We start from the raw sequence: 21,249 nt of genomic DNA on the forward strand, positions 1-21,249 counted from the left end.
AACTCAGGAGAATGTGAACTTTAAGTTTTTATCAAGCCCCTACTGAAGTCCAGCTATGGTAACAGGCATTATGGCAAAAAAAACCCTGTAATGTGGGGCCTCATCCATGAAGACTTAAGAATTCAGTTGGTGAAAACAAAATATGTGTCACAAAAACATAAATTTTCAGTGCCGTGAGGAGTGAGATAAGTGACAAAGAAATAGTCTTTAATTAGAAACCAGTTCTGGGTGTACAAAACCCCCCACGCAGACCATTGGATTTTGGGCATGTACTTATTAAATAGCCATTCTGTTGATGAAGACTTCTTCCCTCATTTTAGTTGTGTGCCGAATTAGCTTCCTCCCAGAACTCATTGACGACTGGTTTGAACCTATGCTTGCTGCCCCCTTGCTTAGCTAAGATGGTCATAAGAGCTGCAGCACCAGAAAGGGAGGCTGTGTTAGGTTGGGCTCCCTAGAGCAGAGCCTGAGATGAGGGTTCTTGTGCATATGATTTATTTAGGGAGCACTTTGGGGACGACCCTGTGACTGGGTGAAGCAGGGCAGGGCAGGGTGGAACAAGGATGTGGTCTCATCTGCAACCTCACCTGACTGCACATGGCACCCAATTCCAAGGCACCAAGAACTGTCTCACCTTAGGGGGCTGGGCTTTGTACCCCAATATTAGTCACTGCCAGTGGGTTGCCCTGGGCTGCTGTGGCATCACCTCCCAGTTGAGGTGCCTCCGATTAGCACGGGCACATTCAGGAGGCCCTTGCAGGCCAAGGGGTCCTTCTACTGTGGTTCATGGAACTCCTGCCTTTCCCCCATTTCCACACTGATGCCCATAATCTTTGTAAAAATGCACTTTTCTGATTTTATTTAGCAAGCATGTGTTGCCCACATATTCTAGGCACTAGGTACCTGTAAGGTCAGGGACTTAACAGGCAGGGCCTGAACTTCTCTGTCTCAAAGCCCACGGTGATGTCATTTGATACTGAAACCTGACCTCGTGGCTGTGGAGGGCTCAGGCACTCTCTCTGGGCTGCACACAAGGAACTCACCCGGCATATAAGGTAATGGCTTGCCTTTAATCTAGTCTTCTTCTTCCCTGCTTCATATGGCAGCCCGGGGAGCCTCCAGGAAAGCCCGTCTGTTACTGCCCTCTCACAAAAAATCTTTAACGGGTGCCCTATTGCCCTCAGAGTAAAGTCCAAACTCCCTGTTCTGGTCTGTAAGATCTTTCATGCTCTCATAACTGCCTACCTCATCTCTCACCTCTCGTTAAACCTGAGGAACGCTGAAATATCTTCTTCCCATGATGTCTACACGTCCAGGTCTTAGGTTGTTGTAGTACACTGAGTTGTAGGATCCCAAAGGTATTAGTTCCTAATCCCTGGAGACTATTAATCTTACTTTATATGGAGGGGCATCCAGGTGGCTCATTTGGTTAAGCGTCTGCCTTTGGCTCAGGTCATGGTCCCAGGGTCCTGGGATGGAGCCCCGTATCGGGCTCCCTGCTCGGCGGGGAGTCTGCTTCTCCCTCTCCTCCCCACTCGTGCTCTCTCTCTTTCTCATGCTCTCCCTCTATCTCTCTCAAATAAATAAATAAAATCTTTGAAAAAAATCTTACTTTATATGGAAAAAAGTGCAGATATGATTGTTAAGAATCTTGAGAAGGAGAGATTACTCTAGACTATCTAAATGGGCCTTAAATGTAATCACAAGTGTCTTTATAAGACAGAGGCAGAGGAAAATTTGACAGGGGAGAAGGTGATATGAAGACAGAGGCAGAGACTGGAGTGATGTGGCCACACCAAAGCATGCCAGCAGCCCCCAGAAGCCAGAAGAGGCAAGAACAGATTCTCCCCTAGAACCTCCATAGGGAGAATGGCTCTGTTGGTACCTTGATTTCAGACTTCTAACCCCCAGAGCAGTGAGAGAATAAAACTCTGTTGTTTTAAGCCACCCAGTTGTGGTAATTTGTGGTAGCGGCCCTAGGAAATAAGTACAATTATGATATTACCTGTTTCTGGGGTTACCTGGGCGCCCTACTCTCTCCCACAACACATACTTCATCACGATGATGCCTGTTTCTGCAGCTCACATGCTGCCTCTCCGGGCAGTCTCCTAGATCTTTCCTCCCACCACCCGCAGGCTCTGGTCTGAGTAGACACCCCTCCTCTGTCTCCCACAGTTCCTTGAACAATCCTCTCTCATTGCTTTTGCCTCATTCTTTTATATGACCTTTCTAGGTCAATCTCCCTGTGAAATTCTAAATCCCTTGGGCCTTATTCATTTTTATAGTCCCTAGACCCGGCACGGTGCTGAGTGCAAAGTGGCTTCTTGGTATTTGTCTCTTGACATGAAAAGCGGTGGATGGTGCTGTTTGGTGGCTGAAGAGGGAGACTCAGGGGTCTTCAAGGTCTCACATCACTGGCCAAAACTCTGGATGTGGATAGGTGGTAGCTCCCCTGGTTGAGACGCCACAGACAGGCTTCTCCCCTGTGAACTTGCCACTGCCACCCCAGAGCTTTCTGAGACCTCAGGCCTGGGTGCTCCCTTCGGAGGTGCTCCCTCCCTTTGTGTCTGCAGAGTTTGTGGTTATTTTCTGCTTGGCTCTTCTTATGTTCTTCTCTCTCTGCTCTCACTCTCCTGGCTCCCAATCAGCCGTGACTCACAACCTCAAACACTGCTCCCTTTTGTCATTATTTTGAGGAGTCGCATGATTTCCCTCATTATCGCCTTCAGGCTAGAATGGGAGCTGGCCTGTAGTGTTTTATTTCTCAGGGTCAAACTGGGGGGTGTAAAGCAACTGACAAGTTCAATAAGCTCGGGGTCATGTTAGTGTTCTAGTAATCTAGTTGCTCTGAGGAGGTGGCGGCTAAACACATAATTGGAAAATAAGGGATTGGGCATCAGTCAAGGGGATGATGTTAGAGTCTTTCGAATTCTTTGTCTACAAATTTGCTTTCCAACTCAGACTTCCTGGACAACATTTACAGTCAAATTTAACAGTCTCTCCTAAAACCTGACAGTTTTCTTTCTATTAGCTTCCCAGGAAGGTAGATAATGATTTTGTCCTTTTTTTTTTTTTTTAAACATTAGGTAGGGGGACTCCCAGGTCGGGGGTATGGTTTTATTTTCTCTCCTTTATGCTGTTTAGAAGCCACTGTAATGTTGTAACTATGGAACCTGCTCTGGGGGAGGTTTTAATAATTTATTCACAAAGTGGCTGAATTATTTATTTATTGCTGTATAACAAAATATCCCAAAACTTAGAGGCTTAACACAACAAGCATGTGTTAACTCACGAAGTTTCTGAGAGTTAGGATAAAGCAACAGCATATTCTGGCTCAGGATGTCTCATGAAGTTGCAGTCAAAATGTTGGTTGAGGCTCCTACAATCTTCAGAAGGGCCTGGAGTAGCTGCTTCCAGAAAGGCTTATCATACGCCAGTTGGCTAGAGACCTCAGTTCCTTATCACATGGACCTCTCTACAGGGTTGCTTGAATGCCTTTATGACACAGTAGCTGGTTTCTCCTGGAGCAAGTGATCCAAGAGAAAGAAAGGAAGAAGCCACCAGGCCTTTGATTACCTACTCAGAAGTTACACACTGTTCTTTCTACCTTATTCTATTCCTTAGAAGTGAGCCACTATGCCCACGCCTAAGAGGAAGAGAATTAGGCTTCACCTGTTGGAGAAAGTGTCAAAGAATCTGCAGATACATTTTAAACCACCAGAGTACCTTTCCTTCAAATAGCTCCAGAGAATGCAAACAAATCATTGTTACCACCTGGTATTTGAATGTTTTGCTGAGAAATTGCAAGAAACATAGAAGTCTTACATTATAATCATTAGAATAGTGAAAAATGAATAGTATATAATAGTGAAAATACTTATGAGGATAGGTGCGAGGACACTGTACTATCTTATCTTAGGTCTGGATAGGTGCGAGGACACTGTACTATCTTATCTTAGGTCTGGATAGGTGGGAGGACACTGTACTATCTTATCTTAGGTCTGGATAGGTGCGAGGACACTGTACTATCTTATCTTAGGTCTGGATAGGTGCGAGGACACTGTACTATCTTATCTTAGGTCTGGATAGGTGCGAGGACACTGTACTATCTTATCTTAGGTCTGGATAGGTGCGAGGACACTGTACTATCTGATCTTAGGTCTGGATAGGTGGGAGGATTTGGGAAGAGTAGAGGATACCATTGGCTTCGATCTCATACTTTCTGTTTAACATATACAATATTAAGTAGCTATCTCATTGCGCTCTTTGATTCAACAATTCAACACCAGGTACCATGATAAATGAGACAAAATCCCTGCTTTCAAGGCTGAGAGATAGATGGAAGAGAGCTATCCTAGAAAAAGCCAAACCCAGCACCGATACAGAACCCCACCTGACCATAGATGAGTGAGCCCAGTAGAGACCAGGAGAACCACCCGGCTCAGATATGTTGAACCATGCAGAAATGTGAGACATTAATATTTATTGTTGTATGCCTCTGAACTTGTGTGACTGTTTGTTATACAGCAGTAGTAACTGATACAAGTTTACAGTGTAGTGGAAAAGGTGAATAGAAAGGCAGATTTTGCAGTGCTATATGATACATATCATAGTTGAAGACTGAATAGGGTGTTCGACAAGAGTGAGAGGGGAGGGCCTAAATCTACCTCAGGGTGATCAGGGAAGCTGAAGACTTCTGGTACACCTGAATGAAGTCCTAAGGATGAGCACCAGAGTGGGTTGGAAGACTGAGGCTGGGGGTGGAAAGCACATCCTTTTCAGGTAACTGCAAGGTCTTAGTAAGCTAGAAAGCAATTGTAATGGATGGGTCCTAACTGCTGGCAGCCACTGGATTATGAATCACTTCATATGTCCTGCTAAAGAGTTTGCTCTTCGTCCTAAAAGTAACCACTGAAGGACTAAAGAGGCATAACATAATCAGATTGATGGCTTATTAAGCCCACCCTGGGAGTTGTGTGGACCCAGGCAGGAATTGGGGTGGCTGGTCATGAATCTGTGCTCCTCCAGATATGGCCATGGGAAAGAAGGGGGCAGAGGAGGGAAATATTAGGAGGTGGTTCAGACAAGGCTTGGCAACCGATATAATGAGGGGGTGGTACTTGGCTTCAGCTCCAAGGCGGAAAAGTTTGGAAGGGGGCGGTGGTAAGCATTTCAATGTGGGTCATGATGAGTTTGAAATGCCTGTGGGTGAGCTGAAAGGAGGTGTTTAGTAGGCAGGGGAAAAGCAGTTCTGGGCCTCAGAAGAGGAGCCTGCATCAGGCATATACTCTGGAGCATCATCCACACGGAAGCAGTAACTGAAGCTATTACAGGCAAGGTTGGGTTTATGTAGAATGAGAAACAAACCAAATTTAGTACCTTAGGGAAACACTGACACCTAAATGATGGACAGAGGAAGAGAAACCAAAGGAGGCTGAGAAAGAGAAGCCAGAGAGTGAGAGAAGACACAGAGGAAAGTGGTTTCACATAAAACAAAGGGTTTTGAAGTTGGAGGTTAACAGTACAACATATCACAGGGAGGGAGGAGCATGGAGGATTGAAAAGTATTTTGTTTGTTTGTTTGTTTTGTACCCAGAAACTTTGATGAGTTTCATGGTGACTTAAGCAAGGATTGAATCAAAGGTCAAGAGGGATGAGAGATATACTGCCAAGAGTAGACAAGGACATGCAGACAACAATGGATATTAACTACTGCTCAGTAGAAGAACCATCTGTGGTCTCCTGGCTGCAGCTCTAACTTCAGCCATGGACAGGGAGAGAGTTCTGTGTAGGCTTTGACTCACTTCAAGCAGACAGCATCTTGCCTCTGGTATGTACTTTGAATTTTCCTTTCTGTCCAGGGCTTTTCCAATACCATGGGCCCTAGTGAGAACTTGCTCAGCCCCGTACACGTAAGCTTGGGAGTACTGGGGAATTAACACCTCTGTGAGAGAATTAATAATCATCCCCCCATGGGGATGCAATGTCCACTGACAGATGAATGGATAAAGAGAATGTGGTATCTATACGCAATGAAATATTATTCAGCCATAAAAAAAGAAGGAAATTCTGCCATTTGTGACAACAGGCAAGGCGCTTGAGAACATTATGTTAAATGAAATAAATCAGACAGAAGAAAACAAGTACTGTATGATCTCATTTATATGTAGAATCTGAAAAAAAAAATACAGAGTAACAGGGAGTAGAATGATGGTTGTCAGGGGGTGGGGGAAATGGGGAGATTTGTTCAAGGGTACAAATTTCCAGTTATAAAATGAGTAAGTTTTGGGGATCTAACATTCAGCATGGTGCCTATAGTTAACGATTCTGTATTTTACATTTGAAAGTTGCTAAAGAAGCAAATCTTAAACGTTCTTATTGTAACAGCACTCCAACTGGTCTTAACGGTTAACTTGCTTTAAGCTATGGACTCCTTGCTTCGAGTCCCTAAGACCGAATTACCTTGATCTATAGCAGAACTGACCTTCTTTCCTTGAAGCTGGCCTAGAGGAGTGAAGAACCAAACTCTCCCAGAAGATAAGTCCTGACCACATTCGAAAACGGCTACCCCAGATGCCCGCAAATCTGTTCAGGGTCCGATCAACATACGACTAACTGCCTGGGCACCTGCTTCTCCTGCACGTAGCTCCCCTCTCTTTTCCTGTGCCTTCCCCTTTAAAACCTTTGGTCTTTGAGACGTTAGTCCACCATCTTCCCAGGTGGCTGCCTTCCTGAATAAAGCAAACTCTCCTTTCCCACCCTCACTATTCTCCTGAGTACTGATTTTTAAGCAGTGAGCAGCTGAACCTGAGTTCTGAGCTGGTACTCTGGTAACATTACCACACACATAAAAACTGTAATTACCTGAGGGGACAATTTTATTTAATCTTATTGTGGTAACCATTTTGTAGTGTAAATATGTAGCAAATCATCCCCTTGTACACTTTTAACACAATGTTATATGTTAATTATATATAACTCAATAAAGTTGGTGGGCTGGGGGGGAATGCCTGCCTCTCATCTTTAGAGCGGACAATTCTGAGAGGGATTCTGTAAACTTCTCACAGGTCAAATGGAATTAAGCTCCATTACCAGGAGGGGTGCTATTGACAACACATGCTCATATTGGTCTTTCTTCCACAGATCCCTCACTTGGGCTCCCTGGGATCATCTCTCAAATAAACTACTTGAATCTAAGTCCATAGCTCAGGCTTTGTTTGGAGGAGAATCTAAGTTAAAAAGAAAATTGTTTACAATAAAAATTTAAGATAAATATATAGGTATCAAGAGGTACTCACCCACTGCACTCCCTCTCCTTAGCTGCTTAGGTGGCCATGTTTTGCATCACAGGACCTTACTCTCCAACAATAGCTAATTGAACCAAGGGTAACTGAGCTCAGCCAATCCAAACACACTCTGGTCAGCAACCTGTGATGTTGCTGTTATGAACATAGGGGAGGAGCTAATTGGATTTCCTTTTTTGGGAAACTAAAATATATTGAAAAAATTGACTAAAAAATATCTCCAGCATGAAGTAAGCAATGAGAGCAGAAGCTGAAAGGTGGAGATGGATAGAGGGAATGGAGAAAATATGGTAGCAACATTATGAGAGAACAAAAGCAGTGAGCTAGGGGCACCTGGATGGCTCAGTTTGTTAAGGGTCCAACTCTTGATTTTGGCTCAGGTCATGATCCCAGTGTCATGAGGTTGAGCCCCACTCTGTGGGGAGTTTGCTTGTCTCCCTCTCCCTCTGACTCTCCTCCACCTCTCTCTCATGCTCACTCTATCTCTAAAATAAATAAATAAATCTTTAAAAAGAAAAAGCAGAAGTGGAGTTTCCATGGGGCTCATAAACAAGAGGAAGAGAGGAGTCCTGTATTCTCCTTGACTTTTTTTTTTTTTAAGATTTATTTATTTGAGACAGAGGGTGAGAGAGAGTGTGCACAAGTGGAGTGGAGGGACAGAGGGAGAGGGAGAAGCCGACTTCCCGCTGAGCAGACACGGGGCTTGATCCCAGGACTCTGAGATCATGACCTGAGCCCAAGGCAGACCCTTAACTGATTGAGCCACCCAGGTGCCCCTCCATAGTCAGAGTGACCAGAGGGAGATGCCTGTGGGGAGGAAGTGTGCCAATCCCATCATTCACCCTTCCAAGCCAATGCCCTTCCCTTCTCTGCCCTGTCTGCATCTGGCAGGCCAACTTGTGTTTTGTGGGTTATTTTGGTGCAAAAAGTGGTTTTATTAAAGCACAGGGACAGGACCCATAGGCAGAAAGAGCTGCCTGGCAGGGCAACTTGTGTGAACTTCTCCTCCTCCCTTCCCCCGGCTCCTGGTGGGGTTCAGCTTGTGGGAAGCATCAGAAAGGCCAGGGATCAGAAGGTGGGAGAGGAGGGAAACTGTGGTGTTTTATCTCCAGCTTACTTCTACCACGGTGCCATAAGTTAGCACCATCTTCAGCCAGGCAGTCTTCTCCATGTAATCCAGCCACCCTTTCCAGGTTCAGGGAACTGGTCCCTTCCCTCACGTCCTTGGAAGTACAGATGGGAAGAGCCCCTCACTGATGCTAGTCCCAGGGGGCTGCACTCTCCCTCCTGGTTTCCCTAAACCTGCCCACACCTTCATAAATAGTCCCTATTATTAATAGTCCCTCTAGGAGCCTGACTGATGTGGGAAAACAGTACAACAGAGGAGAGGGACAATCTTGAAACTGGAGGGACAGGAAATGCAAATAATTTGTGCCTGATAATTACAGACTGCCAAGCTGCACTACTCCAGGAAGTGTTTTTCATATTGGGATGGAATTGTGTGAACTATGCTTCTACTGACAACTGCACTTTTCTCTTAAAATATAAGGTAAAGTCATGCTAAGAGAGAGGAGGTAAAGGGGTAGTTCAGGAGGGGTTCCTTTATATCTGAAAAACCCCAGCAGCCGAAGGGAGAGCCAGATGAAGTTGGGGACTGTAGCTTGTTGTTTTTACAACCATTTCAAAACTTCTTGTTGAGGTATAATGTATATCCCCTAAAGTGCACACATATCATATTACATAGTTCAGTGAATTTTTGCAAACTGAACACACTCATGTAATCAGTACCCATGTCAAGAAAGAGGACTTTGTGTCCTGGTTAACTCACTAACCCTTTACCCCAAGGGTACCCACTATGCTAACTTCAAACACAATGGATTAATTTATCCTGTCCTTAAATTTTATATGCATGGAATCAAATATATTCTTCATATTTGGCTTCTTTCATTCTACGTTGAATTGGTATGGTTTATGCATGTCGCTACATGCAAAAGCATGTAGTTGTAGTTTGCTTGTTGCTGTATGTACTACATGTGTAAACAACCATAATAGATTTTTCAATTTTATTGTTAATGGGCATTTAGGTAAATTCCAATTTGCGGCTATTATGACTATTTCTACTATGAACCTCCTTGTATGTATGTGTCTTTCGGTGAACAAAAGTACACATTTCTGTTAAGTAGATACTTAGGAATGGGATTGCTAAATCTTAGTGTGTGTACTTTTGTAGATACTGCCAAATGGTTTTCTTGAGTGGTAGTACCAATTTACACTGCCACTTGCTGGGCATGAGAGTTCCAGTGGGACCATACATTTTTATTGGCGTCAGCCAGGTAATTGTGTGATTTTTAACCTGTGTTCCCAAAATCCCAGGCACAGGCGTAATCAGGCAGAGGGCTACATTGGCCCAGAGTTTGGGGTTTGTAGTCCAAGTTTGAAGGGCAGAAAATTGAAGTTGCCGACATGAAGTGGAAAGCGTCGTGCCCCGGGGCTCTTGCCAACATTGGAAGCTGGAGTTATTGATAGATAGCTTAAAAGAAGGAACTAGAAGTTTAGATGAGTTTGAAGGGCATGGGGAGAGATGTAAGAACATGAGAGAAGAGAAGTGTGAAATATTTTGGTCAGAGAATGAGTTTGGAGAAATATTGGATGAGTTGAGACTGAAGATAATAACAACTTGAAAGAGAGTAGCTTCAAGCTAGAGAAATTTGTAATCAAGGTCACCTTGACACCAGCCATGAGAAGAGAGGAGGGTCAAGGAACACAGGTGGGGTTATTTTGAGAAGATGAAAGAGAAGTAGCCTGCAAGTGGCTCGCCCTATGTCCTCCAGTCTTTCAGTCACTATTTCTATTTAAAAGTTCCCTTTTATATTTCTTTCTTGTTCCCTTTTAACTAGTTACATCACTCCCACCCCCATTTTCTTCTGTTATCACTTTGCCTGAATTGCTCAACCTTATCTTCTTTGGTGTCCCTTTTTCCTTCTCTTCCTCCTCATGCTGAACTTTCTGGCCCTCTGCCTCTGGGTCTTGAGAATTCAAAACGACAACAACAACAACAAAAAACAAAAAAAAGTCTTCCTTATTACTCTTCTGCTATCATCTGAAACCTTGGCTCCAGGCCCCCCAGTGGTTGTGTGAGGGGAAGTAGTCTGTGCGGAAATCACTACACTCTTCCCCCAACCCCCCGTGACTCGCCACCATGAGCAGCACCTTAGCCAAGATCGTGGAGATCGAAGCCAAGATGGCTTCGATCTCCAAAAGAACAAGGCCACAGCACACGACCTAGGGCTGCTTAAGGCTTGCCTTGCTAAGCTTCATAGACAGCTCATTACCCCAAAAGGTGGAAGTGGTGGTGGGCCAAGAGAAGGTTTTGATGTGGCCAAGACAGGTGATGCTCAAATTGCGTTTGTGGGTTTTCCATCAGTGGGGAAGTCAACACTGCTTAGTAACATGGCAGGGGTATATTCTGAGGTAGGAGCCTATGAGTTCACTACTCTGACCACTGTGCCTGGTGTCATCAGATACAAAGGTGCCAAGATCCAGCTCCTGGATCTTCCAGGTATCATTGAGGGTGCCAAGGATGGGAAAGGTAGAGGCCGTCAAGTCATTGCAGTGGCCCGAACATGTAACTTGATCCTGATTGTTCTGGATGTCCTGAAACCCTTGGGACACAAAAAGATAATTGAAAATGAGCTGGAAGTCTTTGGCATTTGCTTGAACAGCAAACCCCCAACATTGGCTTTAAGAAGAAGGATAAAGGAGGCATTAATCTCATGGCCACTTGCCCTTAGAGTGAGCTGGATGCTGAAACTGTGAAGAGCATTCTGGCTGAATACAAAATTCACAAAGCTGGTATGACACTGTGTAGTGATGCCACAGTGGATGACCTCATCAACGTGGTAGAAGGAAACAGAGTTTACATCCCTTGTATCTATGTGTTGAATAAGATTGATCAGATCTCCATTGAGGAATTGGATATCATATATAATGTGCCTCACTGTATACCCATCTCTGCCCAGCACTGATGGAATTTTGATGACCTCTTGGAAAAGATCGGGACTATCTGAAACTAGTGAGGATTTATACCAAACCCAAGGGCCAGTTGCCAGATTATACATCCCCAGTGGTGTTGCCTTACTCTAGGACTACGGTGGAGGATTTCTGCATGAAGATTCACAAAAATCTTATCAAAGAATTTAAATACGCTCTGGTCTGGGGTCTGTCTGTGAAACATAATCCTCAAAAAGTGGGTAAAGATCATACATTGGAGGACGAGAATGTCATTCAGATTGTGAAGAAATGAAACCTTCCCCTCTACCCATGTGCTTGGCCAACCATAACAGCTTTTCCCATGACCAAGCACCCTACCCCAAACCCCTTTGAGCTTTGGCAGCCAGTGGATCAGGATTCAGGAGAGGGAGATGAAGGCATCCAAGCTGGAATTTTGTCTTAACTTGGTGTCACCTTGTAAATTCAACTGCATAAAGGACCTGGTAGGCCATCCAAAAAAAAACAAAAACAAAAACAAAAACAAAAACAAAAAACCTTGGCTCCACCACCAATATTTAGAACTTTATTTTTGTCATCTATTCTATAGTTTGCCTTTTCTATTTGTCCTCCAAGTTATTCTTGAACAGTGGCTTTAAAGGTTTTATTTTTTTGTTTGTTTGTTTTGCATTTTCTTTTTTATCACTGGAAGCTCCTTCAAACAAAATCTCAGTTGAAATCTTATATATTGAGCAGGGAAATGTGGAGCTGTTGTTATGATGTGAATGATGTTCCCTAGGGTTGAGCAGTATGCAACCTGTACAACTCTATGCAGTGAATGTCAGACATTTCTTAAACATACCTTCAGATTCTCTTGTCCCTGTCTCTTTTTCCAACCACAGTAGTGGCAACCAGTTTTATGCAGACTTCAACCAGCCTCATACAAGTATGAACTGATGGTGCCTACCTCAGCCCCACCTCTCACTTCTGCCCTAGAACTTCTTCTTTCTCCTTGAGAAGAACCCCTTGACCTACCCGTGCACAACCCAGAAGTACAGGGGAGTTAAGGTGCTGTCCCATGACTGTGCTTGACCAAAGGGAGATGGAAACAGCTGGGTAAATCTCCCTTTCTTGCTCCAGAAAGATGGTCCTGATGTGCATTTTTCGAGATTTCTCAGCTGCCTCATGGGAATTAAACACCCAGGTGCCTATAGCGTCGGCTAACTCTATTGTGCATTCTTGAATTAGCTCTCCCTCCTTCAGCATTTCCCTCTCCCACCACTCATTCCTGCTCCCTGGAGTCACACTCCCAGATTAACTACTTAGATTCCTGCCTCTGTCTCAGGCTTTGTTTTCTGAGGAAGCAGCTGATAACACCCCCTAACTCAATCCCCTGGGGGTGGGGAAAAGCACTTCCAAGGCACTCGGGTGATTTTTCGTCATTTGAAGTGATTGTTCTGGAATAAAGTTAAGTTGAGGCAGTTAGTAGGGATATCTTGACTGAAGAACTGCTCATTATTCTTGGAGCTGAATACGTTATTTGCATTTTAGGTGCATACATCAAAGTTCAGTGGGAAGAAATTGAAATGGGCCATTGTCATGGTCGAATCAATAGGTGTGGAAAACAAAGTGGATTTCAGTGGAGTGGTATAAAAGCTCTAGCCCCTTAGAGAATCTACTTGGCCTAGATTGGAGTTTTGCCTTTAATAACAAATGAGAATATGGGTTTAGGTCTCTAGGGCTTTCTATCTGCACAGCCTCTGAAAGTTTAAAAACACACACCATTAGCACTTGCCTCATCTTTCCTAAACTGGCGGTTGTCACAGTTCCTTTAAAGAAGTAAGACAGTGCCTGGGAAGACAGCAGTCACCTCCCACATCCCCACTCCCCCAGACACCCAGGATACATCTTGTGTATACTTAAGCTGTCTCTGACACACATAAGTTCTTTTTCATCCCTGAGTAATCAGTCTTTTTTATCCTCTTAGCAAAGAGAATGGTATATTTTTGCACAGAAAAGATTGGGAGGAAAGGAAAATAAAAGAAAGCCCTCTCCCCCAAGAAATACCCCACAAAATTCCCACAAAATAGCAACAAATGAAAGATGGCAAGGAAAAACCACAGAAGCTTCTAGAATGAGGGTATTTGTCAAGTGCTGGTTGAGGACCCGGTTCTATTTTGAACATTTTAAAATTGTTTTTTTCAAATTCTGTTGTTTAGGGGTTAATGACGGTGCTGAAACCCTATTGCTTTGAATAGGAGGGATTAGTTTCTCTATTTCAGGATTAAGGTCAGTCTTATCATCTTCAGGCTGCCACATCTTGTCAGCAGTCCTCAATCCTACAATCATTCTGCTCACGGTTCTCAAATCCTTCCTTGGGCTGCTGGCCCTGCTGAGCCCTACACTTTTTCTTTTGAATATTACTAAAAGGGAAGACTATTAGCATGAGTCCACTCTAAGACACATGGAGGGCTCACCCTAACCTTTCGTTTCCATGAGATTCTTTTTCTTTTTTAAAGATTTATTTATTTATTTATTTTAGAGAGAGACAGAAAAAGAGAGCACACAAGCAGGAGGGGCAGAGGGAGAGGGAGAGAGAATCTCAAGCAGACTCTGCACTGAGAGCAGAGGCTGATGTGGGGCTTGATCTCATGACCCTGAGATCACAACTTGAGAGGAAACCAAGAGTCAGATGCTTAACTGACAGCCCCACTCAGGCACCCCATTTCCATGAGATTCTAAAGACACAGAGGAGAGAAGTAGAACTCCACAGGCCTCTTTGAGGTTGTGGTAGCGTGATTGTAAAGATAGCCATATTATTAACCCTTCTCTTTGCAATATGACTTTGAAACTTTTCCCAATAAGAAGTGGAGTATATTTCCCTATATCTTGAATTTGAACTTGTCCTGTCACCAGCTTTGGTTGATAGAATATGGTAGAAGCAGTGAGCCTAGAAGAGGTTTTGCACACTTCCACTCTTTCTGACTTTGCCATGAGAAAAAGTCCTGGCTGACCTCCTGGAGAATGCGATACCACACCATCTGCCAACTCCCAGAAGCTAGGCTGCCCAGCTGACCTGTAGTTGACCATAGTCATGTGAGGAAGCCAGCCAAGACCAGAACTCCTAGCCAGACCTAGCTCAAAATGCCAAACTGCAGCACTGCAAGCTAAATAAATATTTATTATTTTAAGTCACCATGTTTTGGGGGCAGTTGGTTACAAAGCAGTAGAAAACTTACAGAGGGTTCCAGCCTCCACCATATTCTTTGGATCCTTTGTCTAGTTTGCCTTATTATCATTAATAGTATTGGCAGCTGTGAAAACAATGGGTAATATTAGGAGTAGAACTGTAGAGGGTACAACTCATTTGGGAATAATTTCTATTTTGAACATGAGAAATGGCAAAAGCAGTATTAATGCTCTTGACTTTAATGACCTTTGGATAGACATTAGAAAGACTGGTTAAACTTCAGTGGTGAAAAATTTAGAGCACATTTCTCTACAGCAGTGTCTTGGGGGAGATGCTCAGAAGCTGGCATGGATCTCATGAGAATGTATTGTCTGAGGTAGGGCTTCCCCAGAAGCAGACCCTGAGAGATGGATTTCAGGGGAAGTAGTTTATTTGAGAAGAGATTCCAGGAAACACAAATAATGAGGTGGGAAAGAGAGAAGAAAAGACAGCCAATAAATAGTGATAAGTACCAGGCAAGGTACCGTGTGAGGAACTGGAGATTGATTCTGCTGGGGGAACTCTGGAAGACAGTGTAGAACACACAGCTCAGGGCTACCCCAACCTGGGGCCAAGGAAACTGGGTATCTATCTACTCATCAATCCCCATCCACCCTTGGTTAAGGACTGCTCCCCAGGGCATTAAAACTTTAGCAGTTCTGGTGTTCTCTGTCCCAAGACAGAGAATTTGCAGTGTTCTTCACTGCAAACAGCATTTTGTGAGTAGAGGTAAGTGCTCAAGAGGATATGGGCACTGCACTAGCAGTGTCTAGGAGAAGGATGATGGGCCACATTTTTCTGAGTTGCTTGTGGAGACAGTATCATGAAATTAAGGCAGGAAGCCCCCTGAACAGAATGGTCTTGAAGCTGTATTATGGCAAGAGGCTGGAGGAGCTAAGGATGGTGAGATGGTGGGTGGGAAACATCACCTGAGATTGGGACTCTGGAATAGTTAGATACCTGGAGCTTTGGCAACTCATCCTGGAAATAGCTGTGGGCATTGGGGTTAACTGACTTGTTAATGGTTTACTTTTCTTTAGTTTCCTTGTTCCCCAAAGTCTCCTACATTCTAGGAGATAGATTTGAGTTTCCAAATCCTAGATGGAGAACTTGAGATATATGACTAACTTGCCTGAAGGTAAACTAGTATGTCAATGATTGTATGAAGAGCACCCAGAGCAAGAATTCCTAAATCTTGGACCTTGAAGTCAACACTTTCTCCTCTCCTAAGACAATTTAACTTGATCATTCCTTGCACAGTTTGTTTCATCTTGTGGACTTGCATCCTTCTTCTCTGAGCCAAGGAGTTTGCAAGTTTCTTCCGGACAGTGTGGGATATAGTTAAAACTGGTGTTGACTGAGTTGCCAAGGAGGAACTCCAGGATTACTAAATGACAAGATATAGTTTGTATGTTTGTTTTCTCACTCCCAACCCCTGCTTCTTAAATGAGTTCACTCTGGACATATCACTTTGGTTACTCCAAACCTTGAAGAATTCTCTACTTAAATTTCACTTATCTGTGAGTCTTCCCCAGTCATTCTATGTTAAATAATACCCTGTCCACCTTCTGCACTCTTTTTCCCCTTCACTGCTTACATTTCTGTGTGACACGTACTATCTGATATACTTCATTTTTGACTTGGTTTATCTATCTCCCCCAGCTTGAATATAAATTCAATGAATGCTTGAGAATTTTCCCTGTTCCCTCTGCTGCCTCTTCCCCTCCCCCTGCCCCATGTACTCCCAATACTCAGAGCAGGGCCTGGCATAGAAGCTCAATAAATATTTCATGAATGAATGAAAGAATGAATCAAAAGTGTTCCCTAAGACTTTTGGCTAAGAAATCCAGTACATTTGTCTTTGCTGCTCTTTGTGAAGCCAAATATCTCCTGGAGTTTCCTGGCTGCTTGAACTGAGAGAGGCGCAATCCTGGATTTATCTTCCAGGCTTCCCTATAGCTTTGGAAGTACACATCTGGTTTGAATCACACCTACATTACTTATTAGCTGAGAGGTCTTGTTCAAATAAACTATTAATTTCTTCTTCTGCACAATGGGCTAATAATCCCCACTTTGTAGCATTTTTAGGAGGGTTTAATTGAGTCAACATAAATAAGGCACCTAACACAGTACCTGGCATGTAGTAGATGATCACCAAGTATGAGTCTTTTCCTTTTCTCTTAATTTCAAGTGCAGTCATCAATTGTCTGGCCAATCAGTGACACAAAGATTGGAAAAGTTGGTCAAAGGAGATGCTGGGGGAGGATGTGAAAGAAGGAAAACTGAAACTAGAAATGGAGAGGCAGGCAAGAGGAAAGGACTCTGCTCCTAGGACCTGGGACCACCTTTCACCTTCTGGTTGTTTGTAGAAGGGCCATGGATGAGGCAGGCAGAAGATTTAGCCTTTCCCCAATCGTTATATTTCTAATGCACTTCCTGAGTTGGTTCCTACCCAGAGCTGATTCATTCCCAGGGAATATGTCCTCTTTTAGCCAAAAGGAATTGACTGCAGAAGAGTTGAGGCTGGACAAACTCAATTATCCAAGGAAATGGGTTTCAGAATGAATTATGTGGTGGGCCTTAAAGCAAAATGCTTATATCTCGATTTTCATGTATCCAGTATGGGGTTTTAATTACTCATACAATGTGGAAACACACCTCACTGAGAGGAGATGGAATTTGGGAGAGAATTTTCTGATATGACCCATACATTGACCCCTTAGCAACTTTGACATATGTAGCATACTTATCCACTTTCTCCATCTTCTAGCATCCTCTCTACTACTCTTAACTTTCAAGAAGAGATGTATTGTTATAGTTGTTCCTCAGAATAACTTCCCTGAGCATGTGGGTATATCTAGAACCTATCCTGAGGCTTGGGAAGAGGGTGAAGAACTGCAAACAGTTATTGAGAATGACGAGTTTGTCATCCCTGTTTCCACTCCTTAACTTCTCTAGCAAACCTCCATAACTGCTTTTGGGGATGAAATTATCTGGTGGCCAGCCAAGGCAACCAGGACAAATTCATCTGTATCGCTATTATGGGACAGAAGAGGGAGGCAGAGGAGGAGATGGAGGTTAGGGAGGTGATGGTGGTGATGGTGGTGTTAGTGAATGTGGTGGTGAGCGAGGTGATGGTGGTGATGGTGAAGATGGTGGAGGAGGTGAAGTTGAGGGCATTGGTGGTGGTGGCAGGGGATGGAGGTGATGCTAGTGACTGGGAAGATGGCAGTGATAAAGATGGAGATACTGAAGATATTAGGTAAGAGGAGGGAGAGGTGGCAGAGGAAGAGGAGAGGGGAAGGTGGTGGTAATCAAGGCAGTAGTAGCAGTGGTGGAGGTAAGGCTGGTACAGGTGCTGGTGGAGATGATGGTGGGGGAAATGTTGGCTTGTAGTGACAGAGGCAGTGATGGCAAAAATGGTGATGTCAAAAGAATTGAAAACAGGTCTACACAAAAACTTGCCATGAATGTTCACAGCATCATAACTCATAATAGCCAAAGAGTGAAAACCATCCAAGTGTCCATCAATGGATGAATGGATAAACAAAATGTGGTATCCACACCATGGACATTAGTTGGCCATAAAAGGGAATCAAGCTCTGTTGCATGCTACAACATGGATGGGCCTTGAAAACATTATGCTAAGTAAAAGAAGCCAGACACAAAGCCATCACATCCTGTATAATTCCATTTATATGAAATGTTCAAATAGGCAAATCTATAGACAGACATAAATTAATGGTTGCCTATGGCTGGTGGAAGTGGGATGGGAGTGACTGCTATTTGGTATGGGCTTTCTTTTTGGGGCATTAGAAATATTCTAAAATTTGATTGCACAAATCTGTGAGTATACTAAAAACCATTCAATTATATACTTTAAATGGGTGAATTGTATGGTACGTCAATAAAGCTGTTAAAAAAAGTGAGGGCAGCAGTGGTGTGGTTGTGGAGGGTTCACTTTTGGTGGTGGGACTGGATTTTGGGGAGAGGAAGGAAGAGTGGATTGATACCTGATATACCTAAATCTAGGTAGGGTCAAGTCTGAGTACCACAGATTTTTTCCATAGATGTTTTCTTTTATCTTCTGGAAAACTGGATTTTCTCCCATAGCCAACACTGAATCCACACACAAATATTTCTGAAACAGATGATAAAAATCAAGCCAAGTGTCACCTGCCATTGGAATTGTGTCTAAAAGGGACATCTTTGTTTTTTCCACACAGTGTTCTCAGCACACAGAACTGGCTTCTGAGGAGCAATGGGATGGAGTGGCCAGGCTTCCTCTTCTCATGTGAGTGCCAAGTCAGACGGAGTCCATAAAGAAATTAAAGCAGACATCTGGGGTCTATAATTTTTAATAATTTTAAACTAGCTACAAAATGTCAATCACTTCACAAACCGACAGAGGAGACAGGAGGAATTTAATATTACATGCTGTAATGATATTTATCTCACAGTTTATCTATATTTCATTCATTTATATTATTTTTTAAAGATTTCTTTATCAGCTACTAAATATCTCAGCAATTTGGTGTGCATAGCTCTAGATTAAGCAACAGAGAATTGTACTGATAACAAACCACAGGGGGAAATGGTGATTAATAAGAGTCAGCCTTATAAAATTTACATCTCCACACTGTTTCACAGCAAGATTGCTTTCTCCAAAACATAGCCTTCAAAAGCAGCAAACAAATCCTATATTACATTCATTTGACATAGTTCAGCCAAACGTCTATTTTGCTGGAAATGATTAAATGGTGTGTCAAATCCATCTTTTTTTAAAATTCTTTTTTTTTAAAAAAGGATGATCATGATTAATAAGTCTATATACTGACAGAAAGAAAGTGACACTACTTCAGTTTTGCTGGTAGAACTTAATCTTGACAGTGTCTCAATACTGAGCATGCTTTGTTGTTGTTTCGTTGTTTCTGTTGTGTGTGTGTGTTTTCTCATCAGTATGCTACTGTCATGGAAAGATTTTGTTTAAGTAGGAATCTAAAAATCTATTTAGTTCTCATGCATAAATGCATAAATCACATCACTTTTAGTGCAATGCCTGTAATGTAATTCCACATTGTCTAATCATGAAATCATAAAGACAGATGACAACCATGAGGAACCAAGGACAGCAAATTTTGAGAGTTTCAGAGCCTGACACTTAAAGAAAGGACAGTGGCAGTAGCTCTGTGGAATGTCACAGTTTTACAAGAACAATACTGTGTATTGAAAGAATCAACAGCACATTGAGCATTCCTAAATTGTTGTCATTCAGCAAACACCACGGAGGAGAGAAAAGGAAAAATGAAACCCAAGACATCTTATGTAGGGAGTTAGAGCCACCAAATGACTACTATATACAACCTTTGGAAAGAAAGAGACTCAGAAAGAACAAAAGACACATAATAGTTTGGGGAAGCTGATGAACGATACAAGACAACATTCACAATGGGGGTGGACTGATGTGTGTATGTGTGCAGACCTACTAGGTAATACAATGAGAAAAGCACAAAGGTGCTATCTTGCCCAACAGCATTTGGAAGAGAACACAGGTGGGCACATTTAACCACTCCCCAGCATCTTTGTTGCACGTTGGTTGGCCTCATCAATTCTGGTTTTGTTGGAATCAGCCTAGAAAAGGGGGAAGAAAACAAAACTCAGGTTACCTTTGGACATTCTGTTCTTCCTTCTGGGTCCGTTCAAATGCCCCCTTCTTGAGTGAAGGCATCTTGAAACTTCTCCTGTCAGAACTGACCCTCTCTTCTTTTGTGATCCCAGAACCATTGCTTGTGGTTCTACTTGGACATGATCACAGAAGCTCCATCTTAGTACTCATGACTGTTTCACCCTACCAGAGCGCATCCTTTTGAGGACAGGGTTACATCATTTATCTTTCTATCCTGGAATGACACCCAGTGACGTTATGAAAGGCATTCACATCTGTGGATTGAGTTTAATTACCACCACTTATACAGTTGGGTTCAAATCATGGCTAACCAGTGTCACTTCGGGCCAATTACATAACATCTTGGGGCCTTGGCTTTCTTGTCTCGAAGCTGGACAAAAAAGAATCCTGCTAACAAGCATGAATGTCTATTATATCCAGTTCATTCAACCTTGACATCAAGATTGATATCAACTATGAGGAGTATATTATTATTAATTCATTTTTCCAAATGAGGAAATCAGGCAGCCTGGAGTCAGAATCCACACTAGTAATCATCATGTTAATCATTATAGTACTAGGTCTGCTGTGAAAATGAAATGAGTTTGTACATATAACGTGCTTGGAATAATTTTTTGCAAAGATTAAGTGCTCAATATATTTTATCTTGCAATTATTGTTATTGGGTGAAAATCTGACTTGATTTTGGGATGTTTAATAATTTTAAGTTCCATTTTTGAAGACTCATTCCCATGGAGTTTGACAATGGCTTGTTTATTTATTTATTTATTTATTTATTTTTTAAGTAGGCTCCACACCAACTGGGGGTTTGAACTCATGACCCCAAGATCAAGCGCCACATGCTCTATTGACTGAGCTAGCCAGGTGTCCCTTATCATTGGCTTGTTTTAACAAGAGCACTTTTTCCATAATTTTGTGCCTTGACTGTCTCACTGCTTCAGTTACCTTTTGCTGTATATGCAGCATGAAACCCAGAGTTGCTACCAGGATAGACTTTTAAAACCCAGAAAATGAACTATTCCCAACACCACTGAGAAAGGTC

The 21,249-nt window shown here is 42.9% G+C and overlaps 1 protein-coding gene and 1 pseudogene across 3 annotated transcripts in view; one reads left to right on the forward strand and one right to left on the reverse strand.

Moving 5' to 3' along the window:
- The first annotated feature begins 10,504 nt into the window (after positions 1-10,504).
- On the forward strand, positions 10,505-11,919 carry LOC118534944 (developmentally-regulated GTP-binding protein 1 pseudogene; annotated as a pseudogene).
- Positions 11,920-18,863: 6,944 nt separating this feature from the next.
- The window catches only part of SNAP25 (synaptosome associated protein 25), an 82,778-nt gene continuing 80,392 nt past the window's right edge, over positions 18,864-21,249 (reverse strand). For all 3 annotated transcript variants that reach the window (XM_036091055.2, XM_036091053.2, XM_036091054.2), the window contains one exon: positions 18,864-20,152. In XM_036091055.2, the coding sequence (XP_035946948.1) occupies positions 20,084-20,152 (69 nt within the window). In that variant the 3' untranslated portion in view covers positions 18,864-20,083. The remainder of the gene's footprint in view (positions 20,153-21,249) is intronic.

The sequence above is a fragment of the Halichoerus grypus genome, chromosome 10 (assembly GCF_964656455.1).
Source record: "Halichoerus grypus chromosome 10, mHalGry1.hap1.1, whole genome shotgun sequence".
Taxonomy (NCBI): Eukaryota; Metazoa; Chordata; class Mammalia; order Carnivora; family Phocidae; genus Halichoerus; species Halichoerus grypus.